This window comes from Centruroides vittatus, unplaced genomic scaffold (assembly GCF_030686945.1).
Source record: "Centruroides vittatus isolate TY-2023 unplaced genomic scaffold, ASM3068694v2 contig_375, whole genome shotgun sequence".
In the NCBI taxonomy this organism is placed as follows: domain Eukaryota; kingdom Metazoa; phylum Arthropoda; class Arachnida; order Scorpiones; family Buthidae; genus Centruroides; species Centruroides vittatus.
The window spans coordinates 593,091-614,211 of NW_027122197.1; the positions used below are offsets into that span (position 1 = coordinate 593,091).

At 29.0% G+C, this 21,121-nt stretch overlaps 2 protein-coding genes across 9 annotated transcripts in view; one reads left to right on the forward strand and one right to left on the reverse strand.

The window, feature by feature from the left end:
• Positions 1-3,529, forward strand: part of LOC136975555 (leucine-rich repeat-containing protein 24-like) — a 253,269-nt gene extending 249,740 nt beyond the window's left edge. For all 8 annotated transcript variants that reach the window (XM_067270628.1, XM_067270627.1, XM_067270631.1 and 5 more), the window contains one exon: positions 225-3,529. In XM_067270628.1, the coding sequence (XP_067126729.1) occupies positions 362-2,410 (2,049 nt within the window). In that variant the 5' untranslated portion in view covers positions 225-361 and the 3' untranslated portion in view covers positions 2,411-3,529. The remainder of the gene's footprint in view (positions 1-224) is intronic.
• A 2,299-nt stretch (positions 3,530-5,828) lies between these two features.
• Positions 5,829-15,710, reverse strand: LOC136975589 (octapeptide-repeat protein T2-like). Its single transcript, XM_067270673.1, has 4 exons — positions 15,558-15,710; positions 13,663-13,746; positions 6,301-6,389; positions 5,829-6,255 (listed from the first exon to the last, which is right to left on the reverse strand). The coding sequence occupies exons 1-4, from the start codon at positions 15,708-15,710 to the stop codon at positions 5,829-5,831; spliced, it is 753 nt and encodes a 250-aa protein (XP_067126774.1).
• Between the last annotated feature and the right edge of the window lie 5,411 nt (positions 15,711-21,121).

The window sequence follows — 21,121 nt, forward strand, 5'->3', positions numbered from 1 at the left end:
GTAGATGAGTGGAAAGAAAAATTTTCGATACTCTTGTACAGTAGATCTCGATCGGTTGCACGGTTTTGCACTTGCCCACATCAAACATCGTTTGACGTGTTATATAAAATATTAATGTTTATCGATTGCTTTGTTTAAAATGTTGATTGATTTTTCTCAATTTAGGTTATTTCCTCTGTCATGACTTCATTATAATATATACCCTGTGTCTTTTCTCTCTACAGGAAGAGAATGGAGCACGCACCGGTTCTCACGTCCCAAGCATCGATCCGATTAGCAGACCGGTGACGGACTATCAGCATGTGACGGCACCTACACAGAATACTATGTAGCGTGTGTGTGTGTGTGTCAGGGTGGAACTATGTCTAGCCAGCTGCCTCGCTCCCCGCGTCTCCACTGGCAGCCAGTGGTCTATGCGCTCTTTTCCGTTTTGCTACATCAGTGCACCGCCTTCGTCTGTCACCCCAAGTGTAACTGCATCTGGAGGAACGGCAAACAGACAGCGGAATGTCTTGGACAAGGATTTGAAAAAATCCCGTCCGGTTTAGATACAGGTATACAAGTGGTCAATTTGTCACGTAACAATTTTCGTCACCTTCCTGCAAACGCCTTTGTGTTGGTGGGTTTGGTGAATCTTCAACGTATATACTTATCTAAATGTTCTATAGAACAGGTGGACGAATATGCCTTTAACAGAACATCAAACTTGATAGAGTTAGATCTAAGTAATAATCGTCTAACGCAAGTGCCGTCGACGGCGTTACGTCATCTTCCACTTCTTAGAAATCTGATTCTTAGTGCAAATCCCATCACCGCGGTGGCATCTTTAGCTTTTGTCGAACTGAAAGCATTAACGGGGCTCGAACTGAGCCATTGCAAGATCGATACAATAGATCTAAGAGCCTTCGAAGGCCTGGAACAGTTAAAAGTGTTGAAGTTGGACGGCAACAACTTGCAAACTGTTCCCGGTAAAGCCATGTTGCCGTTGAAAATGCTTCAGGGTATTACTGTGGACGAAAATCCTTGGAGATGTGACTGTCATCTTCGGTCCTTTCGCCAGTGGTTGGATAAGTATAACGTACCTTACGTGCCACCCGGATGCGTCAAGCCAGTGAGATTAAAGGGAAAGGAATGGAACGAGGTGGATATCCTGGATTACGCCTGTGAACCGACCATATTAAACACGTCCACAGTCATTAATGTTGTAGAGGGTTCAAACGTTACGTTGAACTGTAGAGTAACAGGTGATCCAGTTCCTGAAGTGCAGTGGTTGTGGAGAGAGAGGGTGATCGCTAATTTGTCGGAAGGAATCTCCTCTCAGCAGACATTTATTGTGAGGGAAGTGGTGGAAAACGACAAATTGTCTCAATTATCCATCACTTCCGTGCAAGAACCAAATGCAGGATCGTATATATGCACAGCGGAAAATATGGCAGGAAGGATGAGGAGAAATTTCACTTTGCAAGTGTCGCGTATACTAACAGATGTAGGCACGGTAGAAAGAGAAAAAACCCAAGAAGTTAAAGAAGAAGAGAAGGAGCAAGTGGAAGATCGAAGCAATCCAGTTATTGGATTGATAATTGGCATTGTTATAGGTGCACTTATAGTATTAATTATATTCGGGGTGGTGCTGTGGGTGTGTCGAAGGAGAAGACGTGGTGCTGCCCATAGGAAACGCACAGATGCCAACCATAAACTAGCTAACTCTGTGATTCCTCATTCGACGAAAGAGACAGCCGAAGACGTCGATTTGAAATTATTACGAGTTAATCCCGTAGAGAAACCACCACGAATGGGAGCGTACGAAGGAGTTCCAACAAGCGAAATGGATCACTACGATCCTTTACAAGTGGAAGGGGGTCTTTCACCTCACGTCTGGGTTGTCAAATATCATATCCCTCCAGAAATGGAATGGGAAGAAGAACAGAAACAGCTACATCCAGGTGATAAGCGACTAAGTACGCGTGGCCCCATTCCCGTTCCCATGCCCCTTCCTCCAGAAGATATACATTCAAGACTACACACGGAGCTAACAGATACGTTAAGAAGAAAGGGTGATTCGAAAAAAGTTATGGAGAGGGAAAGGGGTGATGGAAGTTCCGAGTTAGAAGCAGTAGACTACGAAGGAAACAAACCAAACTTTGAAACTCTCAGGGTTAGGGAATTAGAGAAAAGTCTACGTGGTCCAGTCGAACATTCTCCAGTTGCAGATAAGAGTCCCGACTTGATAGATCACACCAGAAAATCTACTGAACATCCTGTCGAAGACATGGGTGATGTGCAGTGGAAAACGAGTGGTGCGGGTCCTAAAGTGTGGGATTCTTCCTACGATCATCCAACTGCATACTACAGAAGTGATGTCCAATCAAAGCCTACATACGAAGGTGGGATTGATGGGACAGAAGTGTGAACTTTTTATAATAAAAAAGACCAGAGAAATAACAATTATAATCGGATATAAAAAAAGAAAAAATGAATGTCTAGTTGTTGCTCAGTTATCACTATGTACAAAAATAAGAGTCAACTAATTGACAATATAAAAGAACAAAGATTTTTTCCGACGATAAAGAAAAAACAATCTATTTTAGGTGTGCTAATGCACAGAGAATGAAAAATAATAATAATTAAGCATAAAAATGGACAAATATTTTAACTGTATCTAAGAAAAGCAACCAGTTTAAAAAAAAAAAAAAGTGTCCTCTCCCCTACAGAAAATATGAATGCGGCCTTCAATATAGTACATATATATATACATACATAAACACCATCACATCCGTATGTATATATATAAGTTAGGAAAAGTGTGGTTTAAAGTCGTGTTCTGAACAATTTTTATAAATATACATACATACATACATACAGACAGACATGCATACGAATCCCCAAATACAAAAGGAAAAAAAATACAGTTTAAAGTATATATATATATATGTTTATGTAAATATATATACTATATATATAAATATATAGTTATATAGTATATATATTTATATATATATAGGCCAAATTCATAAGGAACCAACGAATTGAACCCCGAAGGGAGTGAAGTTGTTTGCTCTCTTGTATGTTGTTTCTAGAAGAATGTGGTCTACAGTTGTCCTATTGCTTTGTTTCTGAGTTGTGTGTTTAATACATGCTTTTTGGTGTAAAAAGAAGCGGGTTTTCGGATACTCGCAACTGCCATGTTGCTAAAAAACAAAAAAAAAATGAAACTGTTAACTGTATGTTTTATGATTTATATAATATTGTCTGATTTATTATTATCATTATTATTATATAATTATTTTTTTGTTTGTGCCTTAGATTTTATAGTGATTTATATCCTGATCCAAAGACCCTTATACCCGTCCTCAACACCCTACTATAGCTGTTTTTTTGTCAAAAAATGAGTGTTTTCTAGCAAAAAAACCAAACAAAAAAATGGTTTGTTTGTCTATTCAAGAGACGTGAAGTAAAGAGCTTTGCCCCCTTTTCATAATGTCTCTTTGATTACAGTATATCAATAAAATGAAAAGAAATTCGTATTGTACACAGATTTTTTTCGTTACAGACAGATTTAATGAATAGAAAAAAAAAATATATATATATATATAATAAAAAAACAATACATAAATAACATAACGATGAAGATTACGTGAAGAGTCTTTTTTTTTCAGCACAACTGTTCGAAGAATGAGGGAAGAAATCAATAAAAATTATATATATAAATCTAAAAATATATGCCGATTTATAATGTTGTTTATTCATTTAATTATTATAAAATTATTGTTTATATTTTATATATATTATATTAATTATTAAAAAAAAAATTTTTTTCCCAAATTCTTCTTGCGCATTATACGTTGTTCTAGCTCTAAATTAGTCGAAAAAATTGGTTTGGGTAGAAAAACTTTATTATTTAATAGCAAATTTATGCGAAAACAATCCGAAAGAATAAATTTCTAATAAAAGAATTTTATAGTAAGAAGTTTTTTCTATATTTTTTAAAGAAATTCTTAACATAAAAAACGGCGCTTATGTTATTTTAATACGTCCATTCTTGAAAGTATTAAAAAGTAACCAAAAAAGGAAAAAAAACGTAGTAAAATCTTATATTTTTTATAGGAATAACTTTAAAGGTAAGTTTTATAAACATTAATAAAAAATCAAAGTTAAAAAGTATACCTATATATGTGTTTTTTTTTCATACTTTTCAAGCAACAGACATGCAATTTTTTATTTGTTATGGTAGCATAAAAGGTGGAAGAATTCATCCGGAAAAAAATATCCATGTGGGTGATGGTGATAGATCACGTGATCTCATGGGAACCCACCGAGACAGCTATGATTTACAGCATGGAGTCCACAATACACGTCAGAAAACAAGTTTGGATAGCAAAAAAGAAGTAGATGATGTCAAATGGGGTAGTGGTCAAATACTCATCTTGTAAGACAGGATTTTTCTGTTTGCTTTACAGCAAAAAACACATGAAAAGCCAACTTTAAATCATTTTATAATGTTTACTTTTAATAAAAATTAAATTGTATTTTACGTTGTTATATATAAGAAGAAAAATCCTATCAAGTTAGTGTGTGTTATTGACAATCTGAAAAAAATTCATCTTGCTATTTTTATTTCCTTTATCCGAAAAAAAATGATAATAAGAAGTAAAAAACATATCCTTTTTTCTGTCTAAGTAAAAAAAAAACATATATTTTAAAACCTTAAATATATATATAAAATTCGCAGAATTATAGCTTAAAAAACCGAATTTTTATAATTATTTTCTGTTCTTTTTCTTTAATATTTTCTGATAAAATAATAAACTTTTAAAAGAGAATTTTTGATAAACAGAATTCCATGGCAACAACTCATGCATATAGCATTAATTTAGTATTAATCAATACAGAATTCCCATTAGGATGTTTATGCTAGCTGAATACTAATTGTGAGTAAAAATTGCAGTTACACTGAATAACTTATAAAAGAAAGAAAAATCTTCTTTTTTATTTGTTGTTTTTTTTATAATTTTAAAGTAAAATAAACTAATATATAATTTTTTTAAAAGTTTTACTATTTTAAGGTATCATATCGGTTAATTTTTCGGTTGAAGGAAGGGCGTTTAAATATGTTTCACCCCCCTTAAAAATGCCCTTTTTTTTTAATTTGATTTTTAAGAAAATTAAAGAAGAATTTATTGATATTTTAAAGAAATTTTGTATCATTTTATAAGGTTTTTTTAAACGTTTCTAATGATATTATAAAAATTACCAATCATTATTTTGTAGGAAAAAAAAATCCAATTCTTTAAGTGTTCACTTTATTAGTTTTTTTCTAAGTTTTCCTCATGTCAACTCGTACTTAATAAGAATGTATGAAAAAATTGAGGGAAAAGAAAAAGAACTTAACGATTGTAATTTATAAAATGATATTTTTGCCTCTTCTTTTTTTTCTTGGTGAGGGGGTGGATAGAAACAATCTGAACAATCCATCAAGAGAAAGCGACTGCTGAAGAGGAGTAATTGTCTACTCTCGAATCGAAGCTATAATTCGGGTTACAGCAAAGAACAGTAGAAAACACAAGTCCCTTGCCCCATTTCAGTAATTACTTTGACCCCTTGTGGACCATGAACCAAGATTGGCTGCAGATAATGACAACTTGGGTGTGAGAAAAGAAAATCAAAGGACGTTAACTGCGACATAAGTTTCGCCTTGTTTCTGTCTAACTTTCTCAAATAGCAAACAGCTACGGTGTGATATTTAGTGATGTCTTCTTTTTCTAGGTAATTCTTTGTCAAGTCTTCTTCTTCTTCTACTCCCCCTCCTTCTTCTTATAGATAATTTTTTGTCACCTCTTCAATCTAGATAATTCTTTGCCACGTCTTCTTCTAGATAATTCTTTGCCACGTCTTCTTTTAGATAATTCTTTTCCCCGTCTTCTTTTAGATAAATTTTTGCCACCTCTTCCAGATAATTTTTTTCCACGTCTTTTTTTAGATAAATTTTTGCCACCTCTTCCAGATAATTTTTTTCCACGTCTTTTTTTAGATAAATTTTTGCCACCTCTTCCAGATAATTCTTTTCCACGTCTTCTTTTAGATAAATTTTTGCCACCTCTTCCAGATAATTCTTTTCTACGTCTTCTTTTAGATAAATCTTCGCCACCTCTTCTTTCAGATAATTCTTTGCCACGTCCTTTTTTAGATAATTCTTTTCCACGTTTTCTTTTAGATAAATTTTTGCCACCTCTTCCAGATAACTCTTTTCTACGTCTTCTTTTAGATAATTCTTGTTACGTCTTCTTTTAGATAAATCTTTGCACCTCTTCTTCTAGATAATTCTTTGCCACGTCTTCTTCTAGGTAATTCTTTTTCACATCTACTTCTAGATAATCTTTGCCACGTCTTTTCTACATTTAAAACGTTAACGTTTTGAACTAGAAACGTAACGTAATGCTCTCTTAAACAATTGAATTATGCGGTTTAAAATTTTGTTACGTCCTTTTATTGAATTAAAAGGGGTCGATTTGGCAGCGATCTCTACAAATCTTCGTTTGTAGAATTTTCTCGTTATCGTTTCAAAAGTTTACTTTTGCTTCAGAAGGCAAAATAAAATTGTAAAATTTTCAATTTTAATGGTTACAAGTGAACGAGTTGCAACTGCAAATATTTAGAAGAGTGTAAAACATTATAGTAATAAAATGAAGTAACGCGATAATTAAGCAGCGTAGAAATGAGTTTGTATGTTTACAGCGTGTGTAAGTATGCTTAAATTTATTTTCAAACTAAAATTTAAAGTTTTAAGAAGATTTAAATACAATATAAACAATTTAAACATGCGTTACAAATTAGCGAGTAATCTAAAACATACAAATAGAATACGAAGTAGAGGAGGGAAACGTTGTCGTGTTTTACAGAGTAACAATGGTTTAAAACATAAAATTTACAATATATAAACGACTTGTATCAACTAATAATCAAGATTTTCAATATATTTCCATAATTAATTTACACCAAAGTTATGCGCATTATACGATGATAACGCGCTTAAAATACGATTTATATAAAAAATACGAGCTAAACACAGTATATAGTACATGTACACAATTTAAAATACGAAAACAGAGAATTTAGAATTGAAAAAAATGTAACATTTGTAATAAAATTATAAAATAGAGTAATGGAAAACTTTACAGTAAACAGTGTATTGTAAAGAAAGGGTAATATAACATCAAAATTAAATTACGAAATTGCTCATAAAGAATGAAAAATTCAATAAAATAATATGTAAAATCTTAAAATATTAAAAAATATATATTATATTTGACTTTTCTTTAAATTATATTATGTTAGATTTAAAAGTAAATAGCCAAACCACAAAACAACGTCTGTCTGCTGAACGACATAAAAAATGGTCGTCGTATGGAGGTTATTCCGCATTGTTTTTTAGATAAAAATACAAATTTCCTAAAATAAAATAGCATAAAGGGGTTTAAAAAACCGAAAATAAATGGCATTTTCACAGAAAAATATTATAAAAGTATAAAGCAAACTTGCAATGTATTACATTTACAATACTGTGTAGGAATTTATATATTTATAAATATAATAAAACTCCATTAATTCTATTAAAGTAACACAAAATAACATTGTTTCAAACGTGGTACAAATAGAAAAAATAATTATCACATTAGAAAGGCGGAGAAGATAGACTAACAACAATTGGAATTAACAATTGGATGAGGAATAATTTTTGTTTTATACCCGAATAAATTATTCGGAATTTAAAAGAAATATTATCACGTTTCAAATTTTACCTTTTGTTTATTTTAAGCACGAAATAGTTTTGGAAAGAAAGCCTAACGATGCTTGCCTATCCATTCGTTATGCCTTTCAACTCACGTCGTTGTTTTCCAGACGGAATATTTTATTTGTTCGGAAATGGAAGCCAACGGGATAAAGAATTTGTTTGCAAATGTAATAGCTACTACCTCGAAAAACTTATCTTTAAAGTTTCTTCTCGTTCCTCCCCTCTCTCCCCTTATTTCCTATTGCTTTAATATTAATTGTACTGTACTTCTCCGTCCTCCCTCTACGTCTATTTATACATTTAATTAAATTTGAATGAAGAATATTTAATTTTAATTAAGTGTAATAAATATTGATGCGAATTTGTTTATTCCATGAAATTTCTTATGAAAATTATATACTTTTCGGATTTATTTTTTCTCTCGTAATTCTTGTTTTCTTGTAACTTCATTCCAGTTTCTATGCTTGAAAAAATTAATAGAGTAATTCAATTATATTATTACCTCCTGGCATAAACAGATTGCTTATTTTAATCTCTTTTACAACTTTCTAGTATTGTTGCTGTCCATTTTCATAGCTAATTTCCTTTTATAGATATATATATATATAAATTCACTTTCTTATCGACTTGTTTATGACGTTTAACCTTCTAAATTGCTAGAGTTTTTTTTCCAGTTTACATCACTAGCTCTTAGCCATTTTCTTATATTACTTTTCTGGCAATTCCTTCTGCTCGTAGGGTACAAGTAAAGGGGGCACAACTTAAACACCCGAAAACACGATATCTCCTACTTCACAACTTTTTACATCAGAAGATATTAATCACCTAACCATAGAAATGTTGAATCAAGTTTTTTGGTTATTCTCTAAAGGCATTCATTGCCTATCATCTCGGTGCTAATCACTAGCGAGTCCAGCTTATCTAACTCGATGCGAAAGTCTTCAAAGAAAGACATTGTCCTGGAAATCAAAGAGAGCACTGACAAGTTAAAATTGCAGTTCGGGAAGATGTGTGCGAGTCTAGAAGATCGATACTACGTCACACAATCTCGGAACACTGTTTACCCATCCATCATTCTTATGTAGATGCTGTAGTTGCTACACCTCGATTGAAAACCCCGAAAAATTTAGAAAACTTTACCGATTATTAATACATACGTATATAGTTTTTATAATTTTTATAAATTTAATAGTATTTTTAAAATTAAATATAGAAAAATAAAAAAAAACGATAAGAAAATGATATATATTATCCTTGCTCTGTTAACTTGATATATGCGACTGACAAATAAAATTAATGAGTATTTCAAAGTCGTTTGGTGCAATTTTTCTTCCACACGACAAGAAACAAGCTCGACTCTCTGATTCCATTTTAAGTAACTTCCAACGGTTGTTAATAATCGGGGACGTTCACGAAAAGGAGCAATATCTCAAGAAATCGTCTATCCAAAATGGATCTTGTTATAAATGCTAGAAAAAAATACGAATTTTTAAAACAAATTGCTACGTTTTTACGCTTCAATTTGTTGGAATTAAGCGAAGAGAAAACGAAGTGCCATTAAGTAACTTCAAAAGTTTCCACTAAGTCACTCCATTTTAAGCCTTACTTTTAAGGTATTTTCTGTCAAAAGTTTTGCTTCTACTAGCGAATTTCTACTGTAATTTCGTAAAGAATCTCATATCTGAAAGGTCCACACGGGATTTCAAAGTCCAGCCGTGAAAGACGTTTAAAAATGCTATGTAATTTGCCGGACAGGAGTGTATTGGATTGCAACGATTGGTATCCATCCCAAGCGAACGTCTTCATATTCAATCCATCTTCTTCCTCGTCTTATACTTTTTTTTTTCATCAATACAACTCTTGGTTATCGATTCTTAACAAACTGATGAAAAGTATTGCTCCAATTTTGGATGTGTAGAATATTATTAAAACCCTCGAAGAGAGAGGGGGGAAAGTAAGCGTGGCTTACGTTACCTTGGACGTAATTGCGTGATAGAATGACCTAATCTACAGGAAGTGAAATTTTATCGCGGAATAACTCTACATGGATCCGTTTGGATAACGTGATTCTACAGTAAATTTTCGGGGGAGTTTGTGAAATTGATATCTCACGCAACTAACTTTATTGTCCACGTTGGGGTTTTACACGAGACATTCACATGCTTATACTCAACGATATTGACCGTTCTCTATTGTTGCTGCTGGCAAAGGGCAATGGCATTTGCAGAAATAATAACTCAGTTGATAGGTAAACGTTATGGTCATGTGATTATCGGAGAAACTTTGGTAAAAGTACTTAAGTTCACGCTGTGCAAGAACGATACGAGTCGCAGAATTATGGCTAATTTATCCTTCGATTTATCTCGTATAGAAGAAAATAGTAGCATTTTACGTCCTGTTTAAATTAAATCAATAAAAAAAATTCTGATTATTTATATATATATATAGAAGAGGAGAATTAATTAATAAATTATCAGATACACGCTGTTTAATTTGTCGTTTCCAATGAAAGAAAATGGCGAGGTGGAATAATATTGTAATGTTTTAGATCGTAATTAAATGAGTACATTAGAAAAAATCAAACAATTTGTAAACAGAAAGATAGCTTTATCATATATTAATTCATATACTGTCCTTGCTTCTTTTCTTACTGTTTAATTTAGGAAAATATTAGACGACGTTAATTGAGATAAGATAAAAAGTAATCAACTACGACAACACACTTGTTATTAAATTATTCAGAATAAGAATAGAGCAGCGATTATTTTGTGTTGAATGAAGAAGTAATAAGAAAAGAATAATAAAAAAAAAATATATATATATATATATATATATATATATACTGTTGACTCGCACCGTACAACAAATATTGAAGGTGGAAAAACAAATTCAATTTGCATGCTTGTAGGAAGGAAGATTAAGGGTCAAATTCTTCACAGTTTTCTTCCTTTTTTTCTCTTTTTCTTTTTAATTTCATGCTTCTAACAAAATTATATAATAAATAAAATGGCGTAATTTCCTTCTAACGTATATTTTCATATAATTTAATAAATTTAGCTATTATTAAACAGATGTAAATAATTATTTCTGTGTAATTTTTATGAGTAGGTAGAATGATTGTGAATGGAAAGATGACAATCATTTTAATATTATTCTTACAAGAAAATTACATAATATACACAAGCATAATTTCCTTCTATGATTTAGGAATAATTAAATAAATTTTATTTATTTTAATATTTATAATTTAAGAATATTCTGTGGACGATATTCAAGTATAAGGAATGGGAACATCTATAGATTATTGAAGTAGTTATAACTTTGTTATTTATTTTTTTTTTAATATGGTCTCATTAGGTAAGTATAACAATAGAATTATTCGCTGGATAAACTTGAATAGAATTATTTTTTAATATTGAAAAATTAAAAAAGAAACAAGCATTAATCGCTTGTAATGCTTCATATATTCCATTCTTTATTTTTCCTTCACATCTTCCGGGCTTCAGAGCTTAATTTATGTATATAAAACCCTTTTTTATTTATTTATTATATTCAGTTTAAATCTTCTAGTTTAAGTAGGATTTTATTTAATTTTTTTTAATTAAATTTTTTAAAATGAAAATGCATTTTTTAATTATAATTTTCTAGCATTTTTTTCTTTATTTTTCATTAAAGAATTTGTGTAAAAAGTAAATTAAAACTAATTTTTAAAAAATAGTTTTAAAATTCTTCCTTATTTTTTGTATATTTAAAAAGACTTTTTTGGTTTTTTTACCTTAAACTTTAATTTAAATAAAAAAAATAAATGAATTGTTAATTTGAACTTTTTAAACAAATGTCTAACTTTTTTTTCTATCCTTTTTAAATTTTAATTTTCTTATGTTAAAGTTACTTAATTATTTTAAAATTTCATTTATATTATTAATATTTAAAATATAAATTTTAAATTTAATAATAAAATATAAAATTAAATTAGTTTATTCACTTTAATTTCCTATAAATAAAAATTTTCTCTAATATTTTACTTTAATTTTTTTTTAAGCTTTCATCGTGGGTCTCAGCAGAGGGAAGCAAACGGAGCACTCACCCTTTCCTGTAGTAAAAAATTCCACAAATTATCATCTTAAAAGTAGTCTAGATACGTAATCCTACACACTGACAATGGGACATTTTGTCTGTTTTTTTATGTATTGATTTAATACTATAATATATAATTTAAGTGTGAAAAAACACCCAATAAATAAAATAATTTATTGATGTTACAAAATTCTTTTGCTTCCCTTAAAAACGTTGGCTTTCATACTTAATATTTTTTTTATGTTTAGGTATGGAAAATTGATATTTAGCTACACAGAATTTTCAAATTTTTAAAATAAAATTATTCATTTCTAAGCTATAAATATTCTTTTATTGCTTTATTTTTCCAGGAAACTTCTCTTTTGCTTAACTTATTTTTCCTGGAAACGTTTTCGACTTCTTTCTTTTGAAATAATTTTCATCTTTTTAGGAAAATCTTTCTCTTTTCAGTTTCAACTCATTAAAAAAAAAAAAAAAAAAGTACCTTTACTCCTTTCACTTTCATTCATCTAGAAAATTTCACTTTCTTCTTCTTTTTCGATTTTTATTTTCATTATTTTTTTTCATTTCTTTTTATTTTTTTAGAAAAATCTTTGACATTTTATTTTATATTTTTCAAAAATTTTCTCTTATTGAAGTTAATTTCTTTTTTAAATTTTTATTTTATTTTATTTCTTTTTAATTCGATTTTAATTCTTTATAAAGCAATTTGTTTGTTTCTTTTTATATTTTATTTTTTCTAATTTCTTTCTTTTATTTTGGAATGTTTTTCTTGCTGTGTTTTCGTTTTGTATGGATTTTTTTTTTTAATTTACAAGATTTTAAACAATTAAATTCAAGTTAAAAATGGAAGAATTTGCTTTAAAATAATGCTCTTGAGCATCATTTTTATGCAAATTTCGTAATTTTTAAATTAAATTAAATTTGTTAAGTGCTCAAAAATCCACTTCACATACTTACTCTTCCACATTTTCATTTTTTATGAAGCATCTTAACGATTAAATTTAAGTTAAAAATAAAAAAAAAATTAGTTTAAAAATAGTCTATGCTCACTATTTTTAAGCTAATTTTTCGATTTTTAACTTAATTTTAATTGTTAAACTCTTTTAAGATGAAGAATGCTTCATAAAAATGAAAATGAGGAAGAGTTTGTGAAGTGGATTTTTGAGTGTTTAACAGTTAAATTTAGGTTTAAAATGGAAAAGTTTGGCCAGGAGACATTATTTTTAAGCAAATTTTTCCATTTTAAACCCGAATTTAACTGTTAAACACTTAAAAATCCACTTCACAAACTCATCTTTTCTCATTTTGCCTTACATTTACCATCATCAAAGTCTTACAAGGATAATTTTTATCAAAATTTAAACTACTGGCAAGTTAATATTTTCTTAAACAGAACTTTATAATTAACCAACAAACCGTATAAAATTTAAATATTAACATCAACTTAATAACTTTATTAAAACGTAGAAATATTGTTTGGATAAACTCTTAAGTATGACTTAAGATTTATTATAAACTAGAGAAAACGTTGAACAATTGTTTATCTTCTATCGTATAACAAATGGTAATTTAAACCGCATATTCTTATTATTTTCTATTAAGATGGCGAGATATTTCAATGGAGTGATACGAGGCATTAATGAAGTGAGGAAATGACGTGGTGTGCATTTGTGTCAAAAGCACCTAGCGTGTTGACGTGTCAGTTAATTAATTGTAATCTAAAGCACGTAACATGTCATAGAATTATGGAAACGTAACATGTGGGATGCGAGGAAACATCCGTCAACATTTACCGGATTTCTCTTTGCTTCTTGTGATCCTTGCCTTGTTAATCCATTGTTGATCCTTTCTCTTTGTTTGCCTTCCTCTGCATCAGCCTAAGGATATTTATAAATAGAATTTTATACTTAAAATATATCTTATAAGCATAAATTATATTAAATAAAGGTTTCTTATTCTAAATTTATGTAAAAATAATAATAATAGTGGTAGTAGTAATAATAATAATAAAAGAGGTGGTAACGTTAGAGAGGGGTAACTTATGATGTGCAACTCAATGCTTCTGCATTATTTATATAGCCATTATGTCACGAATTCTGGAGTTATAATTGTATATTTTAAAGTGTGACTATAAGTTATAATTATATTTTTTTTTTACGTCGAATAAAAATGGCTGTTGAATGGTACTAAGAAATTTTTGTTTTATTGAAAAGAAGAAGAATTTTTCTTACAATTTTTGGAAGTGTTTATAGGCTCAAATAACGATATTTTTCACTATAAAATATGAAATATATGCATTTAGGATATTTTATTTCAGTTATATATTCTACGTTTACAACTACAGAAATATTTCACCAATAAATTTATTATTATTATTATTTTTTAGAGAATTTATTCGATAAAACTAGTCAAAAAAAAATTCTTTCTTTATTTATTTTTAAACTATATACTTATCCATTTCTACGTAAAAAACGAGTGCTTTTATCTCACTTTAAACACGTGACAATTTAGTAAAATGTTATTTAATAAGAGCAGTAACAATGAATCGGTGAGCAATTGTCGAGAGGTGAAGATGCCATTCTGTTTTGCTTCCTAGTAGAAGCAGTTTAACTCGACTGCAACTGTGTGTGAAGTGCATAGTGACAGGAAAACCATCTCGCCCACCAATTAATCTAGCGGCCGGATTTTAATTCCATTCTTGCTGATTGATGGCTAGCCGATTGTTATCCAAATTGCACTACTTCCTGTAGGTGGTAACGATGGACTGCATCTGCAGGAATTGGACTTCCGATGATACCAACACCCAACTGATCGATTCTCTAATTATGTGCATTGGCCATCCAATACAGAGATGTATAAGCCGCTTCACAACTTAAATCTGATCATTTTTGCTGATATTTTTTTTCCTTAAAATTCTGCCTTCATAAATGCGAAGCGTATATATATATATATATATATTCAATACGTTCTAAACGAGTTTATACGCAGTTTTCTGTGTAATACGCGTATAATTCGATTGTTCTTTTATGAAAATAAAAATAAATGAGCAATTCTGTAAGCAAATCGATGTAAATAATTCGTTAAATCGTACTTAAACTGAGAGAATAAAAGAGTTAAAGAAAAAAAGAAATTGACTTGTCGTCCATCAGTTACTTGCTTCATCTCATGAATATTCTCCATATATATCAAGTTATCTACAGAACAGTCTTATCTATATTGCATGATAAACATTGTTTGTTTTATTAACTAAAGCAGATCTGCTTAATTATGAATTTTGAAAGAGAGACAAACATTCCTTCGTCTGATTACATCACCGTCTGTTCCAAATTAATTATGCCAGTGTAAAGTATTCTTGAAGATAAATCTCAATTTCTAATTTAGAAAAAAAAAAGGGAGGAGAGGGGAAGAAAAGTGAAGATATTTTCATGAATATTCGAAAATAAAATTGATTAATATGATTGATTTCGTAATACTTCAATAGAAAAGATCCGTACAGAACGAACTTAGTAGATTCAAAGGGAGAAGAATTAACACTACAGAAACAATTAATTAAAGTAATATTATAGACATGTATTTAAGCCGTTACGAAAGATAATCGTTAGTAAATTAACCGTAAAAATAACTCGGATTACTCTCTAATCTCATTCGAAATCTCGAAAGTATTACAGGAAAATTTTCTAATCATTACATGTCTAAAGCTTGGATATGGCTTGTTTTCTTCTATATATTGGTTTCCAGTTTCTCTACCTTCTCTTGGGAAAATCCTATTCTGGTGAAGTACCAAAATTCCAGTTCGTAAGCCGAGAGGTGTCCTGTTTTCTAGCTTGTGATTATGCTGCATCAGATCAATACCAGTTCATTCGAAGATAAGGGGGGGACTGAAAAAGTGCTGAGTTGCTGTGTTTGTTTATAATACAACTGATTAATGTAAACCGTACGATTTAATTGTAATTACTGATGAATAAATAATTAACACTACTTAATACAGTAGCATTTTTGTTTTTCTTTCGGTGTTGTGTTTGTTACTGTAGAAACAATACACCTTTAGTTTACTAATTACTAATGTTATTGCTTGGTTACTGCTGTAAATTTACTGTTTACCGAGTTCTAAATTAAGGATATTTCTTTATCAATGTTCTAGATTTATTCTTTTTACTATATTCATTAGTGTTAGTGTAGTAGCACAGTTCTTATCGTAGATAAATCCTACATAAGTGCTAATGTGAGCGTCATTTCTCTTCTATAGGAGACCTCATTTAAATATTATTTTATATTAAAATTTATATACATTTCTTTTTTATACATTATTTTATTATATTTAATAGTAAAATAATTTATTAAAATGCAAATTGTTCCCTCGAAACACTCACTAAAGTCTTTTAAAACTTCACCATTAAGGACATTTACTAAAGCTTAATTGCCTCATTTATTTTGCTTGAGATTTAATGTTACAGAATTGAGAGAATATTTAAAAATCTAAGAAAGAAAAAAAAACAAATAGAGAAGAAGAAAAATAAAATTTTAATGAATTCTTATTATAATTTTTACGTCAGTAATCCGTAAAATTTCTTGGAAATCTTATATCTAAGATGTAATTTGATGATGTCTTCATCGAGATTCGATTGAGATGTTGCTAAGTTTTCTCGCACTCCCCCCCAAAAATTCCCTAAAAGATAATGAAATTCACTCGGAAACAAAGTTATTTTTATAAAATAAATACGAAATTAAGAATTTTCATCTTAAAAATTACATTTGTGCCTACAGGAAATTAAACTGTAACCAGTTTTCCTATATTTTACTACATTCATGTCTATGGGTTTCTCACTCACTCAAGGCATAAACAATACAATATTTCTCTATTCTATAATCTTAATAATATTATCAATAATTTATATTAATATAAATTAAAATATTTTTATATATTTTTGTAATGTATAATTACAATTACAACTAATTTCAAGTGCCCGTGTTAAATTACAGGGTGGACCAAAATTTTTTAATTAACTTAATTACAATTTAGTGTTTTACAATTTTTGGACCACCCAGTACTTAAAAACCTCTCAATTTTTACTCACTTATAACATTATTATAAGCGAGAACATTCGATTAATTAAATTATCTGCGAAATAATTGATTTTAAAAGGGAAAAAAATTGTAACTTTATTTAATTTAACATAAAATATCAAGCTAAATTTAAATATATTTAAAGGTTGACCTATCAACTGAGTTATTGCAGCATTTATTGATTTGTTATCTCTCTCCATTACTATACATCACCCATAATTTATGAATTTCAATTAATTACGAAATGTCCAACGTTCAATTACAAATATTAATGCTCAATTGTCAAATCGATTTGTAATTCCGGTTCCATATTTTTTTTAATTTTTTATTTATTTATTTCCAAAATAAATTAATAATTCCATACAAAAACGTATGCCCATTGATCAGAGTGTGTAAAAAAAAGTATATTTAATTAATTACATATTATCATCTATCTAGATAATTATCGGGTATGAAAACTTAATTTTTCCACAAAAAATACTTAAGCGGGAGTGTTCAAGATGGATAAGAATAAATTTCTAACATCCGCTCCGCCCAATCTAACGATTTTTATACGTATACATAAATATTTCCATCGATTATTAACTAATTTTGATTAATTGTTAATTACTCGTTAACCGTTAGAGATTTTATCTTTATTCTAAGTAACTCTCAAGCAAACATATACAGTTAGAATTTAAGAATGGAATCGTGCTTTTGACATCGCACGATTTTCTACAAACGTTACACGAATAGAGTAAAAGACATTTACTTCGTTTTAAAATTGATAAAATATTATCTGGTTGTGGAAAAGAAAATTGTCGAGTACTGAAAAGACATTCATTTATGTTAAAATTACCTAAATTCTACAAAAAAGACGTTTTTTTAAATTTAAAAAAATATATATTTATATATATAAAAATAAAAGATAAAACACAGCTCCAGGTCATAGTCTTAAGTATGTTTTTTCAATAAAATCGATTGACTAACGACAAACTGGAGTTGGCCATTCATTTTGAAGTTTTCAAAAAAAGATTTTTTAAAGGAAAAAATTGTATTTTTTCCCCTTTCTTTCTTACTTTATTTCTTTAAATATAGCATCATATTGTTTAAGTTACCTTATTATAAAATCAATTCATACCATTATGGATATTAAGTGAAAAATCTTTTAAACGTCAGAAAGAAAAGTAATAATTAATTATTTTCTATTTAATTTACCGTGAAGTGAATTCTATTATTAATTAAAAATCACAATTAATTAATTAAACGTACGGATTTTTGATAAATAAAGAATTCGTTAAATAAAAATTCTTTCAACAGTGTATAATACATAAATAAGCTGTGTTTGTACGCTACTTAACTGCATTAAGTTTTCTTAATTATGTATAACCGTTTAATGTATACATGTATTTAGGTGATAGTACATAAATAAATTTAAATATATAAATATTATAAACAAGATAAGACGAAGAAAAATAATCCATTGAAAATAAAAGATGAATTAATGAAATTCTAACGAAAAAATCATAAGAGATTAAGGCTCACCCTTACTCGTAAAACGGAATATTCGAGGAGAAAATTAGAATTTTAATATGATTTATTAAATTAGAAACGTTAATAATGTATTTAAAATAAATTAAAATTAATAGAAGAATGATAAATAATTTCTTGAATTTTGGGTGCACCTTCTTTTTTCCCCTTTTTTAAATGTAATTTTTCCTTACTTTCTAAGGAAAAATGTGATGATTATTATAGTTTTAAAAATTTATTAAAGAGTAGAAACGTTAATAATGTAAATTAATTAAATTATTAACGTTTCTACTCTTTAATAAAGTGAGAAAGAAGACGTCGAAAATCCATCTTTATATTCGGAACGTGTCTTAAATTTGTAGCGATTATAAAAATTAAATTAAATTAAATATTAAAATGCTAAACGAATGCATTTTTAAAACAATTTATTATTAATTTAAATTAATAAATTATTTTAAGAAACATCAATTAGGAGTAGATTTATCAACGTATCTTTTTATCATTATATTATATATATTTTTTTTTTAAAAAGATAAGGGAAAAGTAAGTAAGTAAGTAAAGAGAAAGGTTAATAAACTAGTCAAAAAATAAACGAAGAAAGAATTCGGGTAAATCAACTAAGAAGTAAATCAACCAAAAAGTGAAGCATCTAAGAAATAAACCAAGCAAAAAGTTAACTAATAAAGAAACTAAGTAAACTAAGTTGTCATTAGTACCTATTCGATATCTTTACTTAAATGAGATTTGTCTAAAGATATTAACATCAATTATTGCTTTTCTAGTAATTTAAGACATTCTGCATTAGTTGCAGCACTTTTCATTTTACTGTCAGTTGTAGCTATTTTAGGAAACCATCATTCATCCCAATCTCTTGCTAAATATATGTCGACGTGAAACGTCATCTTTTGATTGATTTGCGAGGGTTTAAATACATAAAAATTATATATATTTTGAAGGATCGTAAATGAAATACTATTCTTATATATGCCAAAATTCTAATGGCTGTTTTTAAATGGAAATCCTAACTTAAAATCTAATTTTTAAATGGTTTTGTGTGTATGTAAGTTTACCTTGAAGGCGAAGTGGAAGTGATGCAAACATTCTCTTTATTCAACATTTACAGGTATTTATCTATTAAATATAGCAAGTGACAACGTTTTTTTTGACTTTTAATACATATTTACTTTGTTAAATTTACATTCGTTTAGGATATATTGAAGATTTTATTCGAGATATCGAAGTAGACGGTATGATTTAATATTCTTACATAAGGTTGTAGAAGATAATAATGATGATGATGATGCAAGATCGGAATTCATGTTATACTAAAGCTAAATTCATACGTAATGAAATGATAAGGAATAAGGATAAGCGGATTAAAGATGGATGAAAAGATTTAAGGATACAGAGTAAAGAAACTATAATTCCCTTTAAAAGTAGGATTATGGTTCCATTATCTTTAAGATAAGAGCGGATAATAAAGAGGACGTTACATTAGATCATCTTTATTACACATTTAGAAGGTTCAATTTATAATATAAGCCACGATTTCCCTTATATTATTGTATAAAATTAATACCAGGAGCAATATATTTAAAAGGATAACAATCTAAATATACATTATATATTTTCATATTTATGTAGAATTGGAAAATTTATATACGTGTATGCATGAAAGAAAAAGATTGGTTAGATAATATATATATATATTTTTTCTAAATAGATGACAAGGTCCAGTCGAGCGTGTTTACGCCTTATCGAAGAAACGTCTATTCAAGGAATTTATTGATCAGGCAATATCGTGTGGCGTCCTTCAACCAAATGACCTTCTAGATGCATTTTGCCATTCCTAACCTCCAGATAAAGGTCGGGATTTAAAGACGAACAATTTTTATTCACCTCCTTGACATGTCGAAAACCGAGCTCAGATCCATTCAAATTTGGTTTCCTTAAAGAAAAAAATAATAATAATAATAATTCTTTTACTATTGAAATTTAAGAAAATATATATATGTTACCAAGTAAAATATATAGATAAAATAATAACACTAGAGATTGAACTAGTTATTTTTCTTCACCTGGCATTTGTTATATGACCATTTATCTAGTTTTCTTTTCGTTTTATAATCTGATTTTTTGGAATAAAGTTATATAAATTCTGTTTCTTACTTTCTACCAGATGGTTCATAATTCTTTCTCTTAAATCTCTTATGTTTTCCAGATGTTTGGGATCAACTTTAAACGTTTATGTTTTTCGGATACTCCTACTGAGAAGTTCTTAGAATAGGAGAAACGAAACGAGAGTTTTGTTGAAAGAAGAGACAGGGGGAGAAAATAAGGAAAAAAAAAGAGAAAAAAAAAACAGGAAAGAAAGAAATGTCAGTCATAATTTAAGTTCTCTGCTGCACATGAAGTGAATCGTAAAGGGAAAAAGGAGACATACAGAATAGCCTGGCTCGTTTACTATAATTTATATTCAGCTCCACACCCAACTAGATTCTTTACAGCTTCCAATAATCGTTTGTGATTCAGGTGATAGGATTTTTGCTTGTAATTTGCATATGGCTAGGCCATTCTGTCAACAGGCCCTTCACGTGACTTGGATTAGATGTCACCAGGTGAGATCATTTTATGGTTGATTTGTCTCCCATTGCCATCTTCCAAGTACTACCGGCTGTG

What these genes read in the sequence shown, in the direction of transcription:
- LOC136975589 (XM_067270673.1), bottom strand. Translation starts at nt 15,710, where the DNA reads ATGCAGCATAATCACAAGCTAGAAAACAGGACACCTCTCGGCTTACGA. An exon ending in CATATCCAAGCTTTAGACAT is followed by an intron (nt 13,747 to 15,557) that starts GTAATGATTAGA and finishes AAATATCCTTAG; the next exon opens with GCTGATGCAGAGGAAGGCAA. An exon ending in AAGAAGCAAAGAGAAATCCG is followed by an intron (nt 6,390 to 13,662) that starts GTAAATGTTGAC and finishes TTTTAAATGTAG; the next exon opens with AAAAGACGTGGCAAAGATTA.